The sequence below is a fragment of the Pagrus pagrus genome (genome assembly GCF_965226575.1).
Source record: "Pagrus pagrus genome assembly, chromosome: 6".
Lineage (NCBI taxonomy): Eukaryota > Metazoa > Chordata > Actinopteri > Spariformes > Sparidae > Pagrus > Pagrus pagrus.
The window spans coordinates 24,507,201-24,534,943 of record NC_140190.1 but is presented as its reverse complement, the minus strand read 5'-3'; the positions used below and the strand labels follow the sequence as shown (position 1 = coordinate 24,534,943).

Below are 27,743 nucleotides of genomic sequence, written 5' to 3'. Positions count from 1 at the left end.
ATTTGTCACCTACTTTCACTCTGTGGTTCCTCACCTGTGTGAGAATACGTTGATATTGTGGGTGATTGTATGTCAGGTTCCTCTTTTTTCACACGCAGCTTGATGATATGTCAAAGCAGGTGTTTTATATCCAAGTGATTTGCCAGAGGTAAAACACCTGCTTTGCATGACTTATTTGAAGTGCAACATATTTTAATTTGTTTGATTTCCCTCTATGTTTCTCCCTCCCAGGCAACAGGACAGCCCTATGAACAATATGCCAAGATGATTTTCATGGAACTAAATGACGCCTGGTCAGAATTTGAAAGCCAAGGACAAAAACCCCTCTACTGAACAAACAGTGAGAAGACGTGAGCGAGGAGAGGACGTCCCTGCTGATTCTGTCATCTGATCCTAAAAAACGTGTCACCACTTCTGGTCAACATACTACAACCAAACCCTACAACATCTGCCTTCATACCTGTGCTTTGACCCGTACTTCTCACACACACACACACACACACACACACATAACATCCAGTTGATCTGCAAAGACGGCAACAGACTACAGAACTCCAGACTAACAGTGTAACTGAACTGATGACTCCCTGTAGCTCAGATGTACCAACCTACTGTATGTATGTGGTGCAACATTGTCCTTCCTTGTTGAGTGTCCTTAGTTCTGAACCAACCCGCCGATCAAAGCAGATGTCACCGGGATGTCTAGAGAAACAGAGACAGGCTTGATTCAGAGGGGTCAGATCAAACAGAGAGAGAAGACGATGATAAGAGAAAAACACATCAGGGAGAAAACTGAAGAAGCTTTTCACAGACTGCTGGAAAGACGGGATTCAGAGCGCCAGATAGTCTGTAAGGCACAAAAACCATTTAACAGCAATCAATCCACGTTCTGTTAGGGAGGTAGATTTTGATTTGTACTTTGAGTGAAAATTGGGTCCGTGATCAGTTCTGTCATACATATTTTAATGCAATAACATGTGAGAAATACACAAAACAACAGCAGCATTAATTTATTTAATGTTTTTCACTGATTGGAGTGGAAGTGAACTAAAACCAGACCTGTTCTCAGTCAAAACCAAGCACAAAAGAAAGAACTAATTAGAGATCGACTGATAAAGATTATTAGTAAAGAAGAGAAAAAACTCTTTGTGTCAAAATTGAATGTATCTAACTATAATTTTGAGGTACTTTACTTGAATATTTCCATTTTCTGCTACTTTGTACTTCCATACCACTACATTGTTTTGATAACTTTAGGTATTAGTTACTTTACAGATTCAGATTATTCAGTGTTGATTGGCTATTACTTGTGACATGTAACCAATCAGATAGTGCTGTGGGCGAGACAGTAGCCATGTATTCTGATTATAATTGGTTTAAAAGCCAGAGACAGGCGCAGAAAAATCAGCCAATAAAGACCTTTGTCTTCTGATTAAAATTCTCCACTTACAAAAGATGGTGGCTTCTAAGGTGAATTGGACTGCATCGAGTTTGTTTTTAATACAAACTTAAGATAATATGCATGACATAACATCTCTCTTGAGCATGTCATACAGCTGTTCCTATTAAATCGGTTGCTGCATGTAAACACCAGACCCTGTTGATCCAATCCCACGTAAACAGTTGACCCAGCTTCAATTGGATTGAAGACATATTGTCCATGTAAACATAGCTACTGACTGAGACCGCAGAGCAATTATCAGCAATCGGACAACGTTAACAATTAGCAAAAAAAATGCAGAATATCAGCCCTGATAATGGGCCAGGCTGATAATCGGTCTGTCCCTGTTATTGTGATATTTAGAAGTGTTATGAAAGTGCAAAGAGATGGGAAGCAACGTGCTGTTACTGTTTCTGACTGTAACTCTGATTACAGGTTGGTTTCATCATCATTAACTTTCGAATTTAGTCGCTAAAGATAAATGAAAATGAAACTTAAATAAAAAATTAAAAAACACAGGTCAGAAGGCTGCTGCAGTTTAAATTCCTGACTTAATATTCATGCGACAGATTAACAAGATCTTTGACCGGTGTGTGTGATGTAATCAAGCCGTGTGTGTTTCTGGGGAACTGGGGATTGTACGCTGTATTTCAGGATTAGCACGTTTACAGTTTTTCGAACATGAAGCACATCGAAGCCTCATGCGTACTCACTCATATGTGTGTTTTTGTAAGGGAGCGCTGGAAGCACAAACTTTACCTGGTGCAGCTTTGAAGGAATGCCATTGTTATTTATTTATTCTTAGTTTGTTTTGTTTATCTTCATTTTGTTGCTTTGTGTGTCAGACCTGCTGCATTCTGGTTGAAAGCAACTGCACATATCATCAGCTAATGTATGTAAAGGACATTTTCAGTGTCTCAGGCCATTAACACTTACAATTTTTGTTTCCATCTGACTGAAATTGCACGAATGTGCTTAACCCCCCAAAGACCGAGACAGCCATCGACAACTAAAAGTAGCTATTGCTCTGAAATGAGAGTTCCTCAGCTTTTGCGTGGTGTCACACGTCTTGTTTTGGCATTGCAGGGCACCATAGTGAACCTGAATACGCATCACGTTCTGAGCATTGACTCGTCAAGAACACCCACCAGCAGCCGAGCTACTTTTGTTGTTAATGTTTAATGAACAATATATTGCTCTAAAAAAAGTCACTTCTGCTTCAGTGTCCTCTGTTTTAATTTTAAACCTTTCTATTTACTCTCTTTGAACTTTTGTGGACACATCTACATGATCTGTAAATTCAAAATATAGAATTACACAAGGTTCAAGATACTTTTGTATTACTGTTGTGACTGTACTACTGTGCAAAATATCAGCACGACCAAAATACCACCTGTTTTCGCTGAAAAACAACGAGGATAATATCATGAGAAATGGCTGTAACTTGGTTAGGAAAGGTCAGATGTAGACAAAAAATCATAGGGAAGTCTGAAACTACCAACTACACGTAAACAAAAAACTGGACTTCCTGACGTTCTGTCTGAGCTCACAGTGAAGAAAACATCATCCCTTCTCAGACAAAGCAGATGTAAAATTGGGACGTTAAATGAGCAAGACAAAAACTCAAGGTTCTCCTGAATCGAATGATGTTCAGCACTTGATGCTGACTGTTTAGAAAAAACAGTCAGGCACCCCAGAAATTGTTCAGGTCTTTGAGGGTTTAACACTGCAATGCTGCACCTTTGATTTTTCTCTTTGCAGAACTGTATCTCATAAGATGATGTAAACTGTAAGACTGATGATTGAATTAATGTGCTTTACTGTGTCTCACTGCTTCATATCTCTAATTTCACTCATATCCTACATACTGTATCTCTACTGTCATTGCAACACTGATTTGCACCCATTGAAAGTTTTTTGTATTGCTTCATGTAATTTATTTAAGTTTGTTTGACATCTCTGTCACACCACTGACCCTTTTATTTATAATTATCATGCAGCTTTCTCTCTGGATGAATAATACTGACATATCAACAGTGAGGTACAACACACAGTCTCAAAGCATCAGCTGTGAGTGTTGCAGGTGCTGTTCTCCATGTAGTTTCACTAATAAGCTGACTGATGTGATCCACCGTATGATGGAAATTGACTTCTGACATTGTCTTCTTGTGTGGAAAAGTATTTAATGGTCCTGGGATTAGGTCCGTGGGCCAATGACAAACATATGCAACAACAAAATGTATGTATTTACCTGTTAGAAAGCGGAAACTGAGGGAAGGACACTGATTCGATCTCACATCATCCTCAACTTCCAGCTTTGTGTTACTGACAGATCTCTAATGAAAAACCTTGTCGAGCTGTTTTATCCTGATGTTTGACAGCTGTTATCACTTCAAAAATGTGTTAATAATCAGTTTTAACACACGCAAATTCAGCAGAATTGTTGCCTTCATGTGATTGTTCTTTATTTCTTTACTGATTTCAGTCTTTATCTCTCTAATTTGGAGATTTAGATGAAGAATTGGATGATTTTTTTGTATTTAATCTATGTTAACCATCATGTTTCCCCCCCTTTGTTGGACTTCATTATCGCCCAGGATCCCCGGTTTGTTTATCTACATTAAGAACTGAATACTGATGAGTGGATATAAAGAGTATGTCCGTTTCTTCAGCTGGATCACATCCCTGAATAAGACACTGGGCCTGAAAACGTCTGATCTAGAGGCTTTCTTTGGTGACTTACAGACACAGGAGGTGTGTAGTACCTGCTTCTCTATTTACACTGAGGACTTACATGTGAAATAACCTCCATTAGCTCCCTCGCTGACTGAGTTCTCTATCCGCAATCTTACGGCTATGTTAAAAAGCTAACCTCTATATCGTAGTCAATGGATGTGTGTTGTTTGAAGTCGTGGTATGTATGGAAGTGGTCCGACTTGGATACAGACTACTGTACGTTATGTGTTTGCCTGTCTGCTGTTCAAGTATTACTAAATTGTGTAAAAGTTATGTTCATGTGCTCCTTTTCAGTTATGTTGACCGTTACAGGATGTACATAATGATCAAGTGCAGTGCACAACAATAAATAAACTGAAAACAGGAGAGGTGTGGAGTGTTCAGCAGGGTTTATGTTTCTCTCGGTGTTCCTGCTTTTGGTCACTGGAGGGCAGCACAACACATGAACCGCTCTAGTGCCATCTTAAAGGATAAGTTCACCAATGAAAATTCTGTTATTATCTACTCACGCTCATGCTGATGGAAAGTCAGGTGAATTTACCAGCTATCAGTGTCAGTGGGCCGTACAGTTTTAACAACCTGAGAAAATGTTCATCTTCTACAGGTATATGCATATTACACTTGCATTTAGTATTTTTTTCAACAGAATTTTATGGCCTTGTTGAGAAATTTTTGAAGCAGCATTTAAATCTTCATGTATGAGATAACATTTAGAGAAAGTAACCTTTATTTTAACAGCTAAATACCCAAAAGTAGTCAAAATGTTTGATTTGGAACATTATACAGACCTTATTTTGGCTTATTTTTTATTTTTGGGTCAAATGCCTAAGTGGGTCGGGGTCCCACTGCACTGCAAACATCAGTATTTCTAAAATCTTGACTACAGCCCCACCACCTCTCATTTGAAGGAGGCTCCTTTTTGCAAACCAAGAAACCAAACATGCAGGACTGTAGATACCTTTCTGACGCCGAGGACCTGTCCTCTGGAATCTGTCTGCGAAATTACATTCTGCAATTTACACACTCGAACACACACAAAAATAAAGAACTGTACTCCTGGTAATGTGGACACAGCTTAGAAACACATTTAGTTCTTCATGTTGGGAAATAAGATTTACAAAAAAGAAATTAAAAAATCTAACAGTAAATATGACAAATGAAAAATTGATTATTTGTAATTTTGTGGTATCCTAACTGGTCAGATTGATCTGAGATTAGTTGATTGAGGGCATTTGAACTCATACCTGAGTTGAACTTTCTCTTAACAATGTGTTCATGGTGTTTTTGGACTCTGGTCTGGTCACTGTCCTCCTCATGTGGCCATTCGACATTTACTTTATAAAACCTCATACTGCCTTTAACTGACCTTCTTCTTCAGTTTGGGTTATTCCGGTTATCCAACGTTACCGCAGCTCCCTCTGCAGCACGAGCTCATACAGGCACAGGAAGCAGTCTGACGTAACTAGAATCTCAAAGATGGCGGCGTTGGTTGGTAAGTGATGTTTTGACTAAAATGATTCGCTTTTAACAAACAGCACAGTGTTTTCAGACTTGTGTGAGTCAGAATATCTACAAAATTAAGCACGTAAAAGTGCACCGCCATGTGGTTTTACTGTGTCGGTAGTCGGATTTGTAACTTTTACTGACTGCGCACACTGACCTTGCTCTGTCTGCGTTAGCATGGAGGGTAACCCGGTTAGCTAACGGTAGCGCTTACATGAGCAAAGCGCAGGCAAGCATTAGCTAATACACGTAAACATATGCTACCTTTTAACTAACCGACGAGTGTGTCACTCTTGTGTTTTATTAATCTCGACTAGAGATCATAGCAGACATGTCGTTAGCCCCAGTGCGTGTCGCCCGCTATTAATGATGCAGTCAAACAAAAGTCCCCTTGAAAACTCTGCAGATTTGGGGTTTTCATCTGCATTTGCCAAAGTTGTTCCGTGTATAGTATCATCTAAGAGCTTTTAGAAATCGCCAGGGGTTACTAACCAATTCGGCACGCATTGATGACACCAAGCAAAACTTAATTTAGTGAAAAAATAACAGTCTACAACTGTGCACAATACTAAGCTAAACGGGGTATCACATAGCATTCAATATGATCACCTCTTGATCAGTGATGAGACAAAACAACGTTTGAAATATGTGAAATACTTATCCTGTATGTCAGTATAATAAAATGGGTTGTCTTTTGCAGCTCCTCGCCTGGCCTATTTTGGCTCATTTTCAACAAGGTAAGAACCTTATAATGCTGTTCATTGTTTCGAAACGTAATTTACTCCAGCCTGGTCCAGCTGATCCAACAGCTGTTCAAGTATAATACCCCTTAGAGATGTGGAGTGGCACATTTGTTAATGGGCTATTGTAAAGCAACTAATTGAATTCTACTTCACCAGGCAGTAAATGCAGGGTGGAATATCCACTAAAAATATAGATTTCTTTACCACATCACAGTAGGTCATTTACACTGATAAGTACATATAGCTTCTTTTTTTTCTAACAACTGGCTTCCAACCTACCCAGTTTTTATATTGTTAATTTTGATACATTTTTGATTTTAGTTTATCTTCTTCAGCAAAGAAAAGAAAGGGTCCTCACTCAAAAGCAAGTGCTGAAATATTTGCTGAGCTTGACAGGCTGTGCGGCTTGCTTTTGGCAGCAGGAGCCCTCAGCCTGTATGCTGTTCAGAGGCACGAGTTAATCCTTTAAAGCGTCACCAAGTTTAGGAAGCTCAGACAAACTCACCGTATCCCACAAAAATCTTCCCATCTGTCCATCGCATACAATGTGGAGATTCAATTTCACACTGTAGTATTTCATTATTCCCCTCTTGTGGAATTGACTGTTTCAACATGTGCATAATTTATCAAATAGTCATACATCCACTTTATTCATGTCCTTTTAAGTCATTCAATTCATTTATTTATTGCCAACCTTTTTTGCATTTACTGTTGTGTCTCCATCTAACAGGCCTATTTCAGTGTTTGCGGTGCAACAGAAGAGTCTGCACAGCAGTGCAAAAAGCGAGAATGCCTCCACGACGTGAGTTTGCCAAAAATACTCTGGTGTAAATATCAGAACGAAGAACAGACACTCGGTAAACACTGTGCACATGTTCACGATCCCCTCCATCCTTCTGTTCTAGTGTGATTCCTGTCAGAGAGAAGAGCACGGCAGTGGCAGCAGCCAAACCAGCAGCTGTAGCCAGCAGCAAGGGGGAGTATGTTATCACTAAACTGGACGACTTGGTTAACTGGGCACGCAGGGTAAGTAGATGAGAAGATGCTGGCTGTGTTAATACACACTAATGTGGTGTGGATTAATTAAATTCTGCAGTGTTACTTACTCATTTGTCCAACTGAGAATAAGACTAATCTCAGGTTAACACACCTGGAAATAAAAGCGAGTCCTCTGTCTAGAGATGTGTGATGAAACATGTAATGAGTACCTGTTGTTGGTCTAAAATATTGCAAGTTTGGTATTTTTGTCTTCACTTGTTCCATCTCTTAGTCATGTGAAGGTTCATCTTTCTGAGCTTGTCAAGTATCCAAACCTTTTAACTGCTCAGCTGCCTCTGTTTTGCAATTATAGAAAAATTGTTTCTCAAATGAATTGCAAGCTGGCACCGTTTGATACTCTCACAAGCAATTAAGGCGATAATTACGAAGGCAGCTTACCTTGTGAGTCATTGAGTTGAGCTGGCACATACCACTGAACAGTATGTACCAGTTGTACTAGAGGTCTGACAGTCAGATAGAGAGCTGTTGCATGAATTTCTGTGACTGTAGATGCAAACACAGCACATGTCATGTAGCAAAAATGAAAACCTCAGACAGTTTGACAACAAGCCAAACTCACAAACACTGACTGGTAGGACTGATAGTTATGTGGCACTTATTTAAAAACCCCACAGACTGTGACCTCAGTCTCAATAAAAGAGCTCTTTTTGCTGGGCTGTGGCATTTCAGGTGTATTTGTTCCAATCCGTATGGGAACAAATTAAACAAAATAATTCATTACAGAATCGGCCAAATAGCAGAGAGATTAATGTCAACATGTACTGACTGATATATTGGTGCATCTCAAGTCTTCATATGTTGCTGGTCTCGAACAATGAACTGAAGAAAGTAGAGCAGGGTATCACCACTGATTTTCTTAATCAATCCAAGTCCAAATGACAAGGTGCAAATTTGATTAGATTTCCGGTTGGAATCGATTGAGTTAGAAAAATGTCAGTTACAATACCAATTTTACTTGGATATGAAGGAGATTCGAAGAAAACTAATGCCTTAATATACTAAATGGTTTATTTGTTAAGCAGAAAATCTACCCAATTTCTGACCCTGACAGGCATCCACAGGAAAAGGCATATATAAAAGATGGATCTCTGGATTTTATGAACTGATATCAGATCAGTCAAATGAAGATTTGAATCGAATTTCTACCCAGGCCTAGAAGAAAGCTTTGTGTGTGTGTTGATGTTTTTGCTCTGGTTCTGTTTTTTATTGATTTATCTTTTCTCCGCTTCCTCCTCAGAGCTCTCTGTGGCCCATGACCTTCGGCCTGGCATGCTGCGCGGTGGAGATGATGCACATGGCGGCGCCTCGTTACGACATGGACCGCTTCGGAGTGGTGTTCAGAGCCAGTCCCCGACAGGCTGATGTCATGATCGTGGCAGGAACGCTGACCAATAAGATGGCTCCAGCCCTGCGGAAGGTGAGGGAGGGAAAGGATAGAGATGTAACAGTAGCATCTTGCATCATGTCTTTAGTTTGATTCAGTATAATGGAGAAACACAGTTTTTCTGCCCTGCTCATAGACATTGTCAGTTGCAACTTCTTTCTCTCTGTCAGACTTCTCTCTCTTGCGGGATGTGAGCGCTGAGAACAGTATAGCTGTTTAAACGCTGGCTGGATTATGACCAGCCTGTCAGTGGATTTGTAGACTGGCACAAAGCCTTCCTCCAGCTGAAAGGACAGATTAACTCTTAGTCAGACATTATATAAGTGTGACTTCTTCCCAACAGGTGTACGACCAGATGCCTGAGCCCAGATACGTCATTTCCATGGGAAGGTGAGTTAATTATATTACCACAACTGATCTGATATTAATGTTTTCTGTGTTTCTTAATATTCATTTTTGCTTTGTTTTGGTTATTCCTGCTTTGGCTAATGTTCTCTTTCCCTGTCTATGGCCACAAGCCTCATTTTGCTAGCCACAAGCATTCACATGAAGTGTAACACCTCACATTGTTGTATTTAAGAGTTTCAGTCAGTACTGCTTGAGTCAATGTGTCTTAAATTGTAGTCATCCTGCGCTGCAAGTGGAATGTTTTTAGCACTTTTATAGTTGTCTAACTCTGTGTGGGTTTAGGTTTAAGAGTGTAATCTTCTCATTAAATGTCTCAATAAGTAAACTTGTACTTTTCCTCTTCCAGCTGTGCTAACGGAGGAGGCTACTACCACTACTCCTACGCCGTCGTTAGAGGTTGTGACCGAATCGTACCAGTGGACATTTATGTTCCAGGTAAACTTTGCTGCACAATATGGAAACCATACAATCCTTATAAATGGAAATGGAAAGTACTGTACATTCAATTTAAGGCATTTTGTACATGCATGTTATGGCAAAAGGTATGTGGACATCTTTTGGATACTAGGTCCTAGTAGTTTATTTCCAATAAGAGAAATCCTACAGTATACCTGACCCTTTGGATGAAGAGCTGATCTAGTGCAACCTGGACAGGGGTGACTCGAGATCTACTGTAACAGCGGATATTTTAAGTGTGATCCCAACTTTGTAGCAAGTTTGATTGCTTTCTGTTTCAAAGCTCCAGTGCACAAAGCCCTGATCCATGAAGAAATGGTTTCCCAATTTGGTGAGGATGAACTTAAGTGGTCTGCACAGAGCCGTGACCTAAATCCCATCAAACACCTTTATGAAAAAATAAAATTCTGACTGCAGATCAGGCCTCATCGCCCTACTTGAGTTGCCAACCTCAATGATGCTCTTGTGGCTGAATGAGAGCAAATCCCTGCAGACACTTTCTAAAATCTTGTGGGAAAGCCTTCACAGCACAGGGGAGGCCGTTACAGCAGCAGATTAAAACCCATGGTTTTAAAACAAGATGGTCAACAACCAAATGGGTGTAATGCACAGATGTCCTCATACTTTTGGCCATGTGCTGAATGAAGCCATCTCTTAGGATTAAATTAACAGTGGTGGTCTATCTATCAGTACTACTAATTATATTATTACCCAGTAGGCATTAACCAGGATTTCAACATGGGTTTCTAGTTGAAAACTGGCTGTTTTCAGTCAATCAGCTGAAATGTGGCTACAACATCGTATCACAAAACACACATTTTTATAGTCATTTTGATCATTTGTTCAGTTTCAGGTTTAAAAGTGGACAATATCGATAAGTGTGAAGGTATTTCTCCAAAGTCATATTCCACTGTAGGCAAAATGTGGTCTATACGTAGATGTAGTAATTGCAATGGCGACATTTTTCATCCTCTTCCATGTGCAAATAATAGCCTGTTGTCATTTTGGAGCCTGATAGAAACCACATCTAAATCTCTCAGTTGAAATTATTATTATTGTTGTTACAGCAGCTGTAATGAAGCAGTAGTATATATATTACTGAATACTTGGATTATTACCAAATACTGGTTATAATAGTAGTGTTTATAGTTTTATTGTGGGAGATAGTGGAATAACATGATGAAAGCATTGTATGGTTGTCTTACTGCCTGCAACCTTCATGCTGCATATAGTACTTAGTAAATTACAGTCATCATCTGTGTTTTGCAGACTGATCAGTGTGTGACAGTAGCAGCCAAGTCAGGCTGAGCTTTTTTTCCCCACCATGTCTCTGTGAATTCAAGTCTTCACCAAACATAAAAGAGTCGCTCCTGTCCTCAGGTTGTCCCCCGACTGCAGAGGCTCTCCTCTACGGCACCTTACAGCTACAGAGGAAAATCAAGCGTGAGAAGAAGATGACAATCTGGTATCGGAAGTGAATGTGTTATATGTGTGTGTATCTGGTATGTAAATGTATTTCTGGTTTCATTTGGAGCGCTGCTCCTCCTCCATGTAGAGCTGCAGGAACTCAATAAAGTCATTGTTGTAATTTATACTCAGTGCACTGCTGCTTATTTTAAACCAAACACAGCAGCGGTCAGTTTGTCTGCTCCTTTAGCTCAGTAGTAACATCTGAGCCTGTTTCTGTAACAGGAAAAACATGTAAGCTTGTTACGCACAAGGTTTGAGCTTCTGTCAGATTTAAGCGTTATAATTCATCTTTATTCAAATAGCCACATGCATTGTTTCTCCTTTACAATACCAAACTCCCAAGCTGTTATGACCATTAGATCAGAGTGTCATCCGTTATTATGTTATATTATGTAAACATTTTAAATAAACCTGGCTCACATGATTATACATTATCTGAACATCTGTTGTCTTTCTTTCCGCTGTGGACACTAAAGCCACGTTTAAACCACTAGGTGGCTCCTGTGATCACTGAGTCTGACCTTCACTGTGTCCACACTCTGTGGTGGTTAGAAGCAAAATGATTTTTTACTGTGTGTTAGTTAACTGTTATTTAATAATACATCATGTTCTGCTTAAACATTATGCAGACCCACGTAGTGATATACCAGAGTTGAATTTCTGATAACGAATCTCTGAACAAAATCAGTATTTTGAGTGTTCAGCTTGAGATGTACGTCAGCTGCTATAATTATGTATGCAGAGAGAGAAAGCAGAGTTGCTTTTATGCATCTTAAGTGTGAATCAACAGAATTATTTTTACAGTACTCTGTGCTGTTGAAGGGTTCTTGAGTGAGAACATAAAATTCCTTCTTTCCCTTAAGTTGCTCTGAATAACTGCTCTTGTGCTGTGATGACTGTGCAGCACCAGAAAGGTTAAAGTGAGACATTGTCATGCTGACAGTCATCATACATATATATATATATATATATATATATATATATATATATATATATATATATATACAGGGTAAAGATTGATGTGTTTTGTTTTAAAACTGTATCTACATATTGAAATATAGATGAGGAGAATCTGCCTTATACAGTATTTACAGTATTTATTGTTTTAAAGAACATTTAGTCTCATTAAATCTGATATTTTAACATGAAACCAAATATATAATGAGTAAAGATCCCTGACATTAAAAAGGAATTGTGATTAAAACGGGACATTTTACAGGTGAAAAATAAACGTGTCGATACTCACTGGTGTATTTCACTCATATTTGCTGATTTTTGAGATGTTACGAAGTATAGTGACACTCCAAAGACACAAAAATCGCTTAAATCTATTGATAATATCTGCCATGATAATGTGTTCACGATATCAGATGTTCGCAACATGATTATCGTGGCTGAGTGAATTCACGATAACGATATTATCGTAATATCTGTTGAAATTTTGAAGAAAACCAGCAATCAAATCTATCTCCAACTTTCTTTACTGTGTGTTTTTTACTCATTGCAAATAAATTCCCCTCAAAATACAATTGTAGGGATGTGGAGAGACAGTCTGTAGTCATAACTGTAAAAAGAAGTGCACAAAAAGAACAATTACTATCAACTACTCAATTATTAGTGAAAAAACCACCAGATGAGTGCATAAACAAAAGATACACAAGGCCTTACATCTGCGGCGAATCATTCAGACGATATCATCATATGTGTCAACGTGACATCAATAATGCAGCTTTTAATCTACGTGTGTAGAGTATTGGTTTCAATAATCGGCCAGGCTGAAGTGTGACTTTTGGGTACTTCTTACAACTCGGGCTGGTGAATCTTTGCCTTCTTCTAAAATGTAACTCAACTCAATTTATCAATTTGTTCTTTTATCAATAAAATATTTAAAATTATCATCCGTTTTCCCAGAAACATCCTTTGTTTTATCCGAGCAGCAGTTAAACTTTAAAGATATTCTGATATGTACTAACAGATGTGACACAAAAGCAAATCCTCACATCTGAGCGGCTGACAGCAGCAGATGTTTGTATTTGTTGCTTTGAAAATTACAAATTGACTAATTGATTCATTAACTTCTCGCCGTCGTAGCTGTGAGATCTGTTTTTGCCTCTTCATATTTCTCTGTATGAGAGTGTTGACTTATCCTAAAATATGAGTCATGTGCTCCTGATTCAGACCTGAGAGCCGCCAGCTGCTGTAGTTTCCCACCTGACTGCAGCCTGGTGTTGCATCATCCATCCATGTAATGATTAATAGGTCCTAGCCAGGTGGCAACTTATTCCTACGTGTTCAGATAACACACACACTGTTATCTACAGCCATAAATTGCTTTCCTTCTTTATGCAGAGAGCTCAACTTTAAACACTTATTAACGATGTTGTGTATTATGCATTCATGCATATTGTAAGTCGTATTGTTGTTACGATACTGGAATTTTCAACTTTGATACAAAACCCTTGAAAGATATCAATGTTTGATATCGTTTTTGATACCAGTGGGAAAAATGGACACAACATTGAGGGCATAACACGTCTTATTTTTATCAATACATAAATATAACAAGGGGATAACACTTTTTTAGAAACATTTGTGTTTTTCTATTCAGATTAAGCCTTTAAAAATAATGTGTTTGAGTAAGACAGAGCGGGAAGTGGTGCAGGTGTATCGATACTGCAGAAAATGACTATTGAAACCGTTTCAACGACATCATTCATAATTCTCACTTTATTGGTGTTCCATAAAACAAGTAAAAATTAAGATGTTTGTCAGTGAACTGGCTCAGTTGTCTCAGATTTACATTCATATTAGGAGGCAATGTTTCTGTTATATAAGCATGCTATCTTATAATTTCATGGCTTTAGTCTACTTATTTAAGTGTTTAAGAGTGGAGAAGAAATCTGAATCTTAGACTAAACTTTCAGAAGTTCCTGACAAACTAAGCATTTCAACATGCATCTACTCAGCTTGGTCTAAAATTGGGACATGCGTGCAGAGAAAGACACAGGATGATTTAAGGAGTGAAACAGGTGAGGCTCAGTGGGGTGTGAATGCATTTGTGGTGGTTTCATGTGGTTTCTCTCTGCTGCTGTCTCGCATATTTGCCGCTGTGTTGAGTAAAATGTATCAGTGGACTGAGATAGAGCAGCTACAACCATACTGGACACCAAAACTTCAACTCCAGAAGTTTGTCTGTAAATAGCCTGGAAATCTGACATTTAAACGACACTAGAAAAGAACATAAGCTAAAATAATTGTATTACGATGAATTATTTCTTAATAATGAAAAAGTTGATATTTATATATGTGTAGAGAATCAGAGCTTACTTAGTATAAAGAGCATTTAGACGACTGATTGTTTTTATTATTATGCACAATGTACCAACCAGAGAAACCAGAACAATAACATATAAACTACAAATAACACTAAACAAATAAACCATCCTGACATTTTAACTATAGAAACAAAGTCGGCCGACTTATAAGCATCAAAATTAAACAACCATTTTGTTCTGTCATCATCCGTTAACAAGAACATTTCTGGGTTTTGAACAGATCATTCAATAGAGGAATTCTTAACTCGTCATAATAAGGACAATACAGAAGACAATGTGATTCATTCTAAACTTCTTCTAATTTGCATAATTCAGATAACCTGTCCTCCTGGATATTTTCAAATCTGACAAATTCAAGGGCCAGAGGAAGGACTCCTGTACTTAGCTGTGCAACAAAAGATCTCCGACTGTTTGATAAGTTTGCTGTAATATATGCTTCAGCACCATACTTCACTACATTTAGCCATTTTTCTTAAAATCTAGCAAGTACCTTTCCTCTAATTGTGCTCATGCTAAAAATAACAGCGAGTCTCTGTAGCACATGGAGAGTTGTGCAATTTACCCCAAAGAAAAAAACGTTCTTATTGAGCCCGTTTTCTGACAAATTAAGCAAACGATTCCACAATCTCATCATTTCACATTTTTTGGCTCATTGAACCAGGAATCAAAATCAGCCAAACTGCTGACTTATGAGCAGCTAAAAACTCTTCTGTTAAGAATTATAAAACTTCAATTTGTATAGAATTTATCTAATAGCAAAGATCTTTATGTGGCCAGATTACTTTTAGTAATATAAAACGAATGTTCATTTTCTACATATGGATGATGCACATTGAGTTGGCTATTCTCAAATGAAACATTCATACTAGCTAGTTACATTGAGAGAGCAGGGAAGATGAGAAAAACAGCTCTTTATCAAGATAAACTGTAGATTTATAAAAGTTTTTTCACTGGACAGTTCATTTGAAATGTGATTTCAAATATCCTGAAAGATTAAGTCATACTGTGGTAATCAAATGGATTTATGTATTCTTTTGCTGCTATATGTATCATCAAAAGCTGATAACTGTGTAATAAATGCAAGAGCCTTGTAACTTTGGATGCATTTATTGAATCATGGCTGACAGTGTTATAAACAGAATGATGAGGTCACAAGGGTCATTTGAGAAGGCACGTCATGGTAAAACCAAAAAAAAGGCCGTCTTCGGTCTTTACTCCTTGATGATGGTGGGAGTGATCATCTTATTGAAGGAATAGTATTTGCATTCGCTGGGCGGTGCAATGTCCATGGTGGTGGTGCTAATGTTCTCCTTCTTGAAGCCGGCTTGGAGCAGATGAGGAACCTGTGTCTCCTGAAAATCATTAACAGACGGAGGTAGGTGTGAGGTTATCAGGTTCCAATCCTGTTCAACATTAACCTTGAAATTATCGCGGCATACCAATTCAGGTTGAACTCAAATGTGGCCTGTTCGAAGTGTCAGCTCAGTGCTTTGCTGCATGGATAAACACTAAAGTCTAAACTGTCCTGTTGAAACACATGTTGATCAGTCACAGGTACAATACCACACATCAGTGACTGAATGATTTTACTGTTATGTGGTAGGATAATGCATTAACTGTACTCTAACTGTACTGTCACTGTTATTGTACTGTGACACGGGTCAATAAAACACTCCAATGAAATCAAACAGACAGCCTTGACTGATGTCCTCCAGCTGATCAAAGTCTTTAAAACATGCACATCCTGATCATGATCTCGACAAAGAATAGTGGTTGAAATTACTTTCAACTTACTTACTAATGACAATAGTTGCATCCTCTAACTTCACTACAATACCTTGAATAATATCAATATTCGATTACATGGGGAAAATACTGACACAATATTGAGGGCATAACATTTTAGATTTTTTATTAACAGATAAATATAACAACGCTTGTGTGCAGTGTGTTAACAACAACAGCATCTAAGTTCATTTAGTTCTGGAGGAGGTGAAGCTGTGTGGGCACTGCAGCGGTGCATGTGTGTTGTGTGCGCTCTTTATTGACCAACACAATTGTCCCATAATGCACTGCATAAAAAGAAATGAGGCTGCGTTCCAAATCATAAACTTTTACTCACGTACACAACATGCACATAATGCAAACACGACTGCCAAAACAAAGAGGAGAGAAGCTTGGATCACAACGCACTCATTGGAAGAGAGACTTTCTCTGGTCAGGATCTCATTACTCCACTACATCTATTCATAGCAGGTAGTTGTTTGCTGCTAAATTGATGTTCAAAATCTCATATGTAGAAGCTTCAAGTGTGTCGCTGTCCTTACAAAGTACGTACTGTTGCATGCACACAATTGGGACATACTACTTCATCATAACATTGCATCTTGAAGTCCTTAGCAAGAAATTTTAAGTTACAAGAAAAAGTGTGTGATTTGGAACGCAGCCACTGAGCTGTCATCTGTCTGTGCCGTCTTGGCGGCTCAGTCAATGTGACTTATCTTCCGCTGTGCTGAGAATTGTGGGTCAGAATAGCCAGAAAAACATGCTGGCTTGCAAATGATGTTTGCTTTGTATGAAGAACATACTGTATGCAATACCTACATTATACATAGATATCATTTGTACGTATTGTGGAATTGGGACACATAAAATGTTTTGGACTGTTTGAACCATCATATATGTTACACCACCTCTCCTTTCCTCAAAAATGGCCACCATGGAGAGACTTTACACTTCTGTTGGATGAGCAGAGCATGGATGATAACTAAGACGTACCTCAAACATCTTCTCAATGTTGTTGTATTTGGTCTTGAGCAGCTCGCCCCAAGAGGTCAGGTTGCAGTAGGTGAGGACGCCGCCAGTTTTCAGCATCCTGTGAGCGTGACCCTGCAGACAGACAGAGACGCAGCTCTAAATCATTCTCCTGTCAGAACATGACCTAGAGAAAACAGACTGTACGACTGATGACAATTTATTTCCATTATGATGCTATTTTTCAGTATCTTTAATCCACTTTTCATGCAAACAATTCCGAGTATTCATGGTTTATCCTTCTGCAGAATTTTAATCCTCTCAGGAGTTTGTGTGGTTTTTCACTACATACCTTAATGAAGTCAAACTGGTGAGTGTGCCATGTGTCCTCTGACAGAGGGTATGTGTCATACAGGATACCTGGGAGAGGAGAGACACAACAAGTCAATCATTCAGTTTTCCGCATGTGTTGTGAAATTTGATCTGAATAGATTATCCATCCTCACACTGATTTTCAGAAAACCATAACTTAAACTGAGTGGCCAGGGGGTAGTAATGTTTTTTTATACCCTGATGACCCTTTATTTAAAACACATCAAACAGTAACCTCAAGCAAAACTGAACATCTCCACATGTGACCAACATCTGGTTTGACTTCTTACCATCAAAGTGGTTGTCTGGCAGGGTGGGGACGACGTTCTCCCAAAGGCCCTTCAGAGGGACGACCTGCAGCGACATAAACACCAACTTCACTCATCTGCATCTATGACAGTAAACTAGAGGTTCCAAGCAAACATTTCTCTGATAAACTTATACAGGCAGATAATACTGGGTTGGGTCTACTGACCTTATGTGGCTGAGACTTGGCCCAGTTCTCCAGTCTGGCGAAGACGCCGTCGTTGCACTCGATGATCCAGTGCTCCTCGATGGGGAAAGACTCCATCTTAGTGGCGGCGATGGCCATACCGAACCCGATCTCCAGAACGCGACCACCTACCAGACAAAACAAGAGTGATGCATTTCAACAAGGTTTAATAACTAATAAAATACCAAAAAGCTCATTAAAATTTGGGTTCCACTTGTAAAACCCAACCTCTGATGAAGCAAGTTGTTGGGACTCAGTAACATAGTGATAATATAGGACTAGCATGGCCATAGATTCTCAGATTTTTACAGTTTAAGGTTAGAGTTTTGCCCCTCTTTTAGGTGTGGCGGGAAAGCCAGTTGGCTGGAACAAGTGGTGGCCCAAAAGGCCAAAGGGTTTCATTTACTTGCAGAGAAGTATATAAATAGATGAGGGGTGTAGGCTATTTATTGTTGCTTGCAGCACAGGGTAATATTCACATTTTAGTTTCATTCATTTTTTTGTATCCACAATGCAAAATGCACGGAGCTGAAATCAGTTCAGGTAAGGCACAAAGAGTCAACAGAGAAAAAAAGTCATGTTTCCCTCGGGAAATGTCTGATTTTAAAATATCAGTTAGAATGTGAAAAATGACAACCATCCAAAAACCATGCGTCTTTTCATGAGTGGGGTTTGCATATTGGTTTCAATTTCAACTTGTAATTTAGGAATTAATCTAAATAAACTGTACCAGTATGTATCTTGGATATACCTGCAGAAATAATGCATCGACATCATGGCAAGAAAACACACTTTCTCCGTTTCCCAATGAAACTACAAGTGCAATAGAAATGTGTATTTGTACAGTGTTGTGTAGACACTTTCTGTGCACATTCTTGTGGATCAGTCTATTTTCACATAAAGCTAAGAGCAGATGAGCCGAGTCCCCCTGCAGACTTGTTGGCCGGCTCCCGTGAGTAGAGTAACAGCTGCTGTAGTATTCACAAAGCACCGAGCAACATGCTGCTCACACTCTCGCATGTGTCCTCAAGATCATTAACCAAAAAGGCAAACGTGTCTGAAAACTCCATATCCAACATTTTAAAATGTTTTTTTTTTTTTAATAAAAATTAAAAACAGCACAAACTTTCATAAACGCATTTTTTTAAAAATACACATATTTTGTGATTCTTTTCAGCTTCCCTATTTTGTTGTGTGTTTGTGTTTGTTGTCAAAAAGTCTTACAGGATTTTCAACTTTCAATCTTTTATGAATACTATAAGAAAAAATGTTCTGGTTCCAATAAAATACTTAGGATTCCCAAACATTTCTATAGGAATTCTTCATACTATCTGTGACAATAAAATCCCGGATTAAAAAATCCTATATGACTTTACATCCACTTGGTATCTTACATTAACTTCTTGGAAGACATTAAAAATAAGAATCAGAGGACTCTTATTTTTAATCATAAATCTTAATTGACTGTGATGGATTCTTGGAGAATCATGTTAAGGCAGGTTACTACAAATAGCTTGTTGAAAATGCCCTATAAAACATTATGCATGGTTCAGTGTCATATTCTGCGTGTCATCGAATGGTTTCTGTTAATCAGAAATCTATTCATATTCATTGTAGTTATAGTAGTTGTTTGTTGTTGTTTTTTACTAATAAAGTTGTATGAATAAAAATGTAAGATTAAAATGTGTTTTTGTTGCCCTCTAACCATTTTTAAACAAAATCTTTACATGATTTAACACATCACTCTATATTTTAGGGCAAACTCTGTACTGAAGCAAATATTTAGCTTACAGGTAACATATGCTAATGTTTGTGTCGACCTGACAGCAAGCTACATTTTAAATCATATGAAGGGCATGTAACTGTTTACCAAACTCATATCAATAATTCATTAAACTCGGTGGCATTAACTTGTTCTTACACTTTTAAATCACCCAAACAAAACTGCTATTATGGGCTAGGGAATATGCTACTTCAAGAGTCCATTGTTGGACACATCATTCAACAGAGCGCTGCGTCCGATAATGGATCTCTCTCGTCGGACATTTACTCGAACGACCACTTTTACCTTTTGAGGCTGCAACGGTCGACAGAGAGTGCATGTACGGGGTCTCCCAGCGCTCCATCACGGGCTTGCCCATGATCTCCAGGTGTGTGTCGGTCTCATTGTAGCCGGCGCTAGCGTCGTGCCAGGAGGACTTGCAGTCCTCTCCCTTTGAGAAGATGGGCTGAGCGGCGGAGGTCATGCTGTTGTGGTGCTGGGGAGGCAGTGGTTCTGGTGAACGGTTTGGCTGACTGTGTCTCTACACAGAAGAGGGTGAGAGGCGGCCAGCTGCGGCTTATATCGGCCACAAAAGTGCTGACACGGCGGGAGTGTCATTCCGGGTCACTACAGGGTAACGGTCAGAGGAGCAGAGGAGCCGTCCGAGATCCTCTGGAGAGAAGAGGATTCACTCCACGTCAAATAAGTGGCTCACTTTCCTCCCTGTGGTTGGTATGTTTCAAAGGAACATGGGTCAATCCTGTGAATTTAGATGATGTAGTCCTTATGTAGTGAATATATTCAGTTCCTCTCTGCTTCATTGTCAACATTTTACAAGTAGTCTTATGCCCAGTGAAGCCTGACATGAAGATTTTCAATGATCAAAACATGCAGTTTCACTGTTGTTGCTGTTATGTAGGCCTATTTTTAAATACTTTTTGGACAACAGTGAAGTTTTAGTGAAGTAACCAATATGGGGCAAAGTCTCATTTAACCACTCCTTAGCACATTCTGTTTTTAAGACACGTAAGCGCTTTATGATTAAATTGTGGGAAATTTAAAGATGTTTTATATGTTGAAGAACAAATAATGTAAATATCTTAAGCTTGTGGTAACCACAGACCTTATTTCAGACATTTAACCAAAACTCAGACTTTGAGACGAAGGGACCAATGTGCAAAAATGCTCACTGATTTCCCAGTTTAGGACTACAAACTACACCACTCTATATGGGGCATGAGGACTTATACAATAGCCAATATATCCTATATGGAATGATAATTGAAACATAGATTTTTATTAGAACTAGATACCAAATGCAAAGATGACACCTACTCAGTCCAATCAGAATTGCTCACCTGGCAAATATTCCAAAACAACCTCTAACTTCTGGGTTTACTTCCTGGTTATGTTGCCCACTGAATATGCGCAGTAGACTTTCTTATTGTGATGACATCACAGAATTTTAAATTGCTTTTCTGGCCTTGAGGAACGTGTTACGAATTTAAAACCTCCACGGATCAAAAAATCATAATAGAAAGAGTCATGATTGACCTTGTATGCAGTTCGAGGTGTCCCGTTTAATTACATCTCCCTGTTATAGTGCTTTATGGGGAAAATGCTTTTTGGGCCAGAGGAAATGCTTTGCTGCAATACCGTGAGGGGCAAGTGGGCAAAATTGTGTGTGCTGCCCGATTCAGGTCTAGAGTAGATTCACGAACTTATTTCATCCAACAGCAAGTCGGCTATTTTTGGAGGATACCATATGTAAATGTTTAGAAAATTAAGACTATAGCATGTTATATGTTACACAGTTATAGGCTACAAAGTCTGATAGTTAGGCTACTCAAGATCTTTGCATAAGCTAACAGTATCTACAAGGGTAAGAGTGCCATCCACTGGCTGTTGTGTCAAAAGTCACTGTTGTTTACGCTAATCTTTTCAAAGCATGTTTTCTGTTTTGAGTAAAAGTCCTGTGTGGATAACTTGTGTGGTACCGAGAATGAGCAGCAGAGTGAGTGCTCGTGTTTGTTTCTTGTCTCTGAATCTTGGAACATAGCTGAAGTTAACCATTGCACCAGATCTCATTCACTTTGCTCCTATTGCATAACATTATCAAAGCAGCGTGTGTGATTTAAGAAGAGCCTTTATTAGACAGTATGTTTTGTATTACTGCTCTAAATGTTTCTGACATGCTGTTCATAATTAACACTTCACATCTAAACTGTCTTGTAAATGCACCTGTTGAGTTCACAGCTGTTTTGACTGACATTTTTTTTTGCCACTGTAAAAAAACACGACTGGTGAAGGTATCCAGATTGATTTTAGGAAACAAAAAAACGGCATGATTTGGATTATAGTACAGGCAGTCTCAGTCTGAACGCTCTGGCTGCTCTTATCGGATTTCAAAGTGTTTTTTGTGTCACTCTCAGCACAACACACAACGATGACATAGAGTCCAGGAAGTGGATAAGAGTGACTGAGGAGAACCATGCTGCTACTAGCAGAGTAGTATGGAGGACAACACATCTGTCAGACGCTGAAATATACTGTCTGCTTTGTGAGTTGACAGCTAATTATTTTGAGAGGGAGATGATGGCCCTTCAATCATCATCGTTCTATGTTGGAAAGTTGCGTTTTCAGCGTACATAGTGACTAACCCCTATTTCGTTACTACAGCCACTCATGCACTAAAATTTGATCTGATCACTTACAAACAATGGTGCAAACACTCCGTCCCTCAGATGTGTTTTGAGAAACAAATCTGATTTTCCTGCAGTGTGAACATAGCCTTAGTTCCTTGAAAATTTGCTCCTAAGACTAAAAGTTTGAGGTACTTAAAACGTAAACTGAAGCTTTAGGATCATATTTCATTTAGCTTTGTATATAGGATGTCAAACATCTTGCTTTGGGACCTGAAAACAAGGCCCACTCTGCCCTCAAACCCCCAATGAACCATAAATTCTCTATTTTTCAATGTCATTTAGTCTTTTCCTTTGTGTTTTATGACTCACTGCACAATGAGACAGAACAACAGTCAAAAAGGGATCATCTGATCATCTTCACAGCCCCTCTGCCCTGGTTACCCATCATCCCCTTCAGTCCCATTAGATGAAGCTGAGTGGGACCGGCTCCTCAGTGAGGGTCCTCATCAAATCGCAGGTTTTCATCCACCTACCACCCTTATATGAGGCTCTTCACTCGCACTGCCTTTGAGTAATACTGATTTCCACAGACGCTCACATTCGTGCAGCAACCGCAGCACTCTGACATGGGAAACAATAAACCATTACTCTTTTTTTTCTGCAGTTCTCAAACGTTGTCATGTCACAGACCCCAAAAAAGCCCATCAGGAACCTTTTGATGAGATTAAGCTCTGGGAAATGTCCCACTTCTGTAAATGTTGGTATTGAATTGCAGAACTACTTGGGCAGATGAGAGAGAAAACTGGGATCATTTCCAGTGATTTCAATTACAGGACTGTCAAGGATGTCAGTTCAATACAGGATAGGACTTGCAAAACATTGTGCAGTTGCTCACCCTTCACACCACTGTAACGACACTCTGGTTCTCAAACAAGGTTAACTGGTCCAAGGTGAACATGCCTTTGCTGTGGTTTCCTTCTCTATTTGGGTTAACATTTTCCAAAGTCACATGATGGTTAAATCACTGCAGAATATTCACACAACATATTAAGACCCATATTTTCATTGTTGTACATCAATTAATGGTGTCCTGTTCTTTATTCATTGGTAAAACCATGGAAGTTGTTATAATTGTTTACTGGTTTATTTACTCCTTCACTCCTGCAAAAACTAGAAGACATCATTGAAAACACCTTCAAAGACCACTCAGAACTTCCAAACCTTTCGTGCTGTAAATTTCTTCTGGTATCTCAATATTAATTTCAATGTAATAGCATTGTGATATTTCAGTAGCATTTACAGTTTCCTCCTATTATATATCGTACGAACTGTTTGTTCCGTTTGTTTTTTTAACTTTATAGATTTGACATGCAATACAAAGTTGTGCACAGGAACTTTGCATCAACCGTGCTGTTTCAGACCACAGACTGAGAGAAAAAAAAAAAAGTTCACTACACAGTTTATAATAACCGTCCTTAATAAAAAGTAGTGCACCTTTAAGCAATTGTAAAGGTTTATAAACAGTAATTGCAATTTTATAATGGCCATCCAAATAATCAGATGTAGACTAACCACACAGTATTTATAAACCATTTAATTTGAACTATTGTTAAAAATCAGGTACAACTTTACAAAAAACAATTGCTTATAAACCATTCCAGTGTTTTTAAACAGTGCAATAATTATTAACTAAAGTTTAACTATAAATGTTCCATTTATTAGTGGTGGTTATTATAAAGTGTTATCTAACGTACCTTTTCAGAGAGTAGCACAAATCATTATAATCACAATCGAAGTAAAGAAAATAAATAAAGTTAAGAGCTTACATTGGACAATGGTGAAAAAAATAAATGAACACCAAAAAGAAGTAAATAATAAAAAAACTCCATCCAAATGATAAAGGCTTAATGAAGCTTGTACACCAACATGAGCCCTACTGCATCTGGACCCTTAGCTATGAGGAAAGAGCACCATTTTAGTCTGTCTAGATATGATAATAATGGTTGCCATAAGTTGTAGAACCTGTCAGTGGAGCCTCATAGAGTAAGTGGAGAGACTACATAAGATCTCCTGTTAGGGAGGGTTCAAATGGTATTTAAATAACTATGTCTCAAAACCAGGGGTTCAATATGTGGACAGTCTGGGACAAGTCCAGAAAGTGTGAGTAAGAGAGACTTTGTGCGATTCACATCTGTTAGAATCACGGTCTAAATCAGGAAAAATCTTGGAAAGCTTTTCATTTGAGAAGTGAAGGCGATGTGCCACTTTAAACTGTGTGAGCATGTGTCGAGAGCAAACAGAGGACATAAGGACTCACTTTAAAATAGACTTCCAATCATCCTCCAAGTATTCAACTTCTAAGTCATTTTCTCAGTGACTGGTTTCTGTTTTTAAAATGTCCCACCAATGTCCTGCACTTTATCACACTACCGTCTTGTCTCACACATTTATCTTGTTGTTAGACTAGTTAAACTATGTGACCTGTTTCATCACAGGTTATAATGTCTCCCCCTCCCACAGAACATGCTGCCGTCTTCAATATTCCTCCGACCGCTCGCAGGAAAGGTAGTGTCCAGCAATCAGAGTCAAAGGGCAGAGCAAATCTTCTGCAAATCAGCCAGATAATTTTCATTATCAGACAGTTCAGAGTTCCCTCGTGTTTTCCAGTTCACATTCCAACATTTTAACTACAGAAATAACACAGAGAAGCAAAATCATTTCTACCAGAATATGACTTTGGGCCCAAAATGAGATGTTATCATTTGAAAATAAATCCTTTGAAGGAAAAGCTGTAAAGTTACAGAGAATTGGGGTGAAAGGTTGGGTTGTGTAAGTCTTTGATAGAGAAAAATAACTTTATTTTTGCTGAAGGAGATCACATGGACACAGTTGTACAGTTAAATATGACAGTATGTCATCATGTTATTTATGAGATTAATTTTCCATCAGATTCATGACGTTGTTTTGGCTTTAAAAACAAATGTATGTTATATTTTACAAAAGCAGACTTTTCACACATGATTAGAAACCCTGGACGGAGCCCCCTAGTGGTAGTTACTATAACACATGTGTGATGGATTTCATGTTTCTCACATGGCAACTCAAATAATGAAAAAATGTGTCAAAGAAATGCTTTGATGGTTGCAGCAAATCCACCAAACAAAAAAATGAAAATGATCTGTTTTATAAAGTACAGAGATGGACATAAGTGTAGGTAAGTGTAATCAGTTTAAACCCTCTAGGATAGAAGTAGAGGGGAACTTTCTCCCTCTACCAAATGAGCAATTTGAGGGGATTACAGGATTTTATAATATGTGTTGTTGTATTGAATATGTTAAACCAGTAGTGGTTCAAACCTTAACATTGACTGAGACTGCTTGCAGAACATGTAGGTCATGTTTGTTACAATCTATGAACTGTGAATGTTCAGATTTTAACTACATATAATGTTGAGAAGATTATAGCTGGGGTTTTCTTCTCATGATAAGGCCCACCTGCAGCAGCTACGTTGTTTTGGGCACTACTTAAGCCAAATAAATGTGGTGGGCATCAAAACTGCGCCTTTTCCCAGATGTGATGATTGTAGTTGGGTCCCCTCTGACTTCTTTAGAGTGTTGTTTATTTGTATCTGGTCTAGATTGTCCAATTTCTTGTACACAGATATTGAATTAATAATTACCAAAAATGCTGTGAAATTTGTACTACTACTTAGGGGTAAGGGTTAGTGACTGTAGTGTTGTGACTTCACACTTGCTGTAGTAACCCATGTTCATGCTGTCAAAGACAAGTAGATATGCAGCACCCTTGCAGACCAGGTTGGTGAGCTCAGTTTGACCTATGCTGATGATGGCAAATATACATTTTACTAATTCTTATTTTGTCATCGTCCCCCAGGGGATATGGTAATGTAAACTCAGACTTGAGGGGAAAAGGAGTGCTGGGTTGCCGTGCAGCACACAACAGGAAGAGGGTGCTGTTTTTTCAAATCCAAAGGAACTTATGCTTGAGAGATAATTTATGGCAATGTGGCTTTTTGGTTTTATGGCGAGTGTCTCAGATGATGATATGAGATTATTACTGTCTTTCCATACAGACTGTAGTGTTGCCTGTAGGTTGAATAGGATCTGAATTGAACTTAATTATCTATCTACATCCGAATGTAATTTTAAAATATGACTCCGTGATTTGAAAACTCTGTATCTTTGTCACATGTGAGGGAAAATATCTGGCTACCTCTTCACAAAGAGTTGCAGAGTGGCTTTAAAGCCAGATTGATAATTCAAGTACACAACAACAGGAACTATGCAAAAAAACAACAACAACAACAACTTCAGCATGGATATGAAGAGGAAGAGCGAAACTTTGGTTTGAACTAGGTCGCGATTTTTCACCTACTTTACACTCTTTGGATTGACAACTGTGTATTGTCTCCCATTCTGACACAATGATTGTGTCTGCAATACTTGTATGATATAGTCACAGTATTGTGTTGAAAAAAATGGCAACAGTCAAAATTGCAACCTAGATTTTATCAAAGGAGAAGGGAAACAATTTCTATACAATTTCATACATTTGAATATACAACATGGCCTCATGAAGCCAAGTCACACTGTATTTAAACAGTATTTTGACAGAATTTGATATTATGATAGCTGTGTATTTTCGGTCTGATGGAAAAAATCAGTTTTGACAAGAAGGGAACATGGTTTTGAGTGCAGTGTTTAGTTTTAGATCCTTGACAAAATTATGAACAGTTTTGTGTTGAGATTTCTTAGAAATTAAGCTGTAGTTTTAGGAAACAGGCTTAAACAATTGGAATAAAACTTGAAGATGCAGATAAACATTGGCATTAAGCTAACGATACAATATAGGAAATGATAACGTGACATTTATGCTGAGTATTGTACATGATCTCTAACGATGTAACTGCGTGTGAATGTAGCTGAACTGCTTAAAAATTGATTATAACCCAACAGCCATTCTAACATTACCAGAGTTTAAAACCCACTCACACGGGGACATGTTCCTGACAGTCCAGAGGACACGAGGTACTCACACCATCAGTACATTACCATCCTTCTCCTTTTTGACATATAGCGACCAGTTCAGGCGAGCCAGTTTCCTCTGAGAAACACGAACAAGACGTTTTTCCCGACATACATTGTAATTTGATGGACTCCAG

At 38.5% G+C, this 27,743-nt stretch overlaps 4 protein-coding genes across 6 annotated transcripts in view; 3 read left to right on the top strand and 1 right to left on the bottom strand.

Annotated features, from left to right (window-relative positions):
- The window catches only part of dnajc6 (DnaJ (Hsp40) homolog, subfamily C, member 6), a 50,779-nt gene extending 46,236 nt beyond the window's left edge, over nt 1–4,543 (top strand). For all 3 annotated transcript variants that reach the window (XM_084354007.1, XM_084354005.1, XM_084354006.1), the window contains one exon: nt 232–4,543. In XM_084354007.1, the coding sequence (XP_084210133.1) occupies nt 232–333 (102 nt within the window). In that variant the 3' untranslated portion in view covers nt 334–4,543. The remainder of the gene's footprint in view (nt 1–231) is intronic.
- A 1,055-nt stretch (nt 4,544–5,598) lies between these two features.
- Nucleotides 5,599–11,634, top strand: ndufs7 (NADH:ubiquinone oxidoreductase core subunit S7). Its single transcript, XM_084354396.1, has 8 exons — nt 5,599–5,669; nt 6,381–6,417; nt 7,154–7,225; nt 7,329–7,449; nt 8,720–8,899; nt 9,210–9,256; nt 9,621–9,709; nt 11,111–11,634. Exons 1-8 carry the CDS (start codon nt 5,654–5,656, stop codon nt 11,206–11,208), a joined length of 660 nt encoding a protein of 219 aa, XP_084210522.1. The 5' UTR covers nt 5,599–5,653; the 3' UTR covers nt 11,209–11,634.
- Nucleotides 11,635–15,623: 3,989 nt separating this feature from the next.
- On the bottom strand, nt 15,624–20,508 carry gamt (guanidinoacetate N-methyltransferase). Its single transcript, XM_084355898.1, has 6 exons — nt 20,223–20,508; nt 18,137–18,282; nt 17,952–18,015; nt 17,642–17,709; nt 17,314–17,424; nt 15,624–15,887 (listed from the first exon to the last, which is right to left on the bottom strand). The coding sequence occupies exons 1-6, from the start codon at nt 20,398–20,400 to the stop codon at nt 15,747–15,749; spliced, it is 708 nt and encodes a 235-aa protein (XP_084212024.1). The 5' UTR covers nt 20,401–20,508; the 3' UTR covers nt 15,624–15,746.
- A 60-nt stretch (nt 20,509–20,568) lies between these two features.
- The window catches only part of dazap1 (DAZ associated protein 1), a 31,787-nt gene continuing 24,612 nt past the window's right edge, over nt 20,569–27,743 (top strand). Inside the window, exon 1 of the mRNA XM_084355893.1 lies at nt 20,569–20,648. The gene's annotated coding sequence lies outside the window, so the exon portion shown is untranslated. The remainder of the gene's footprint in view (nt 20,649–27,743) is intronic.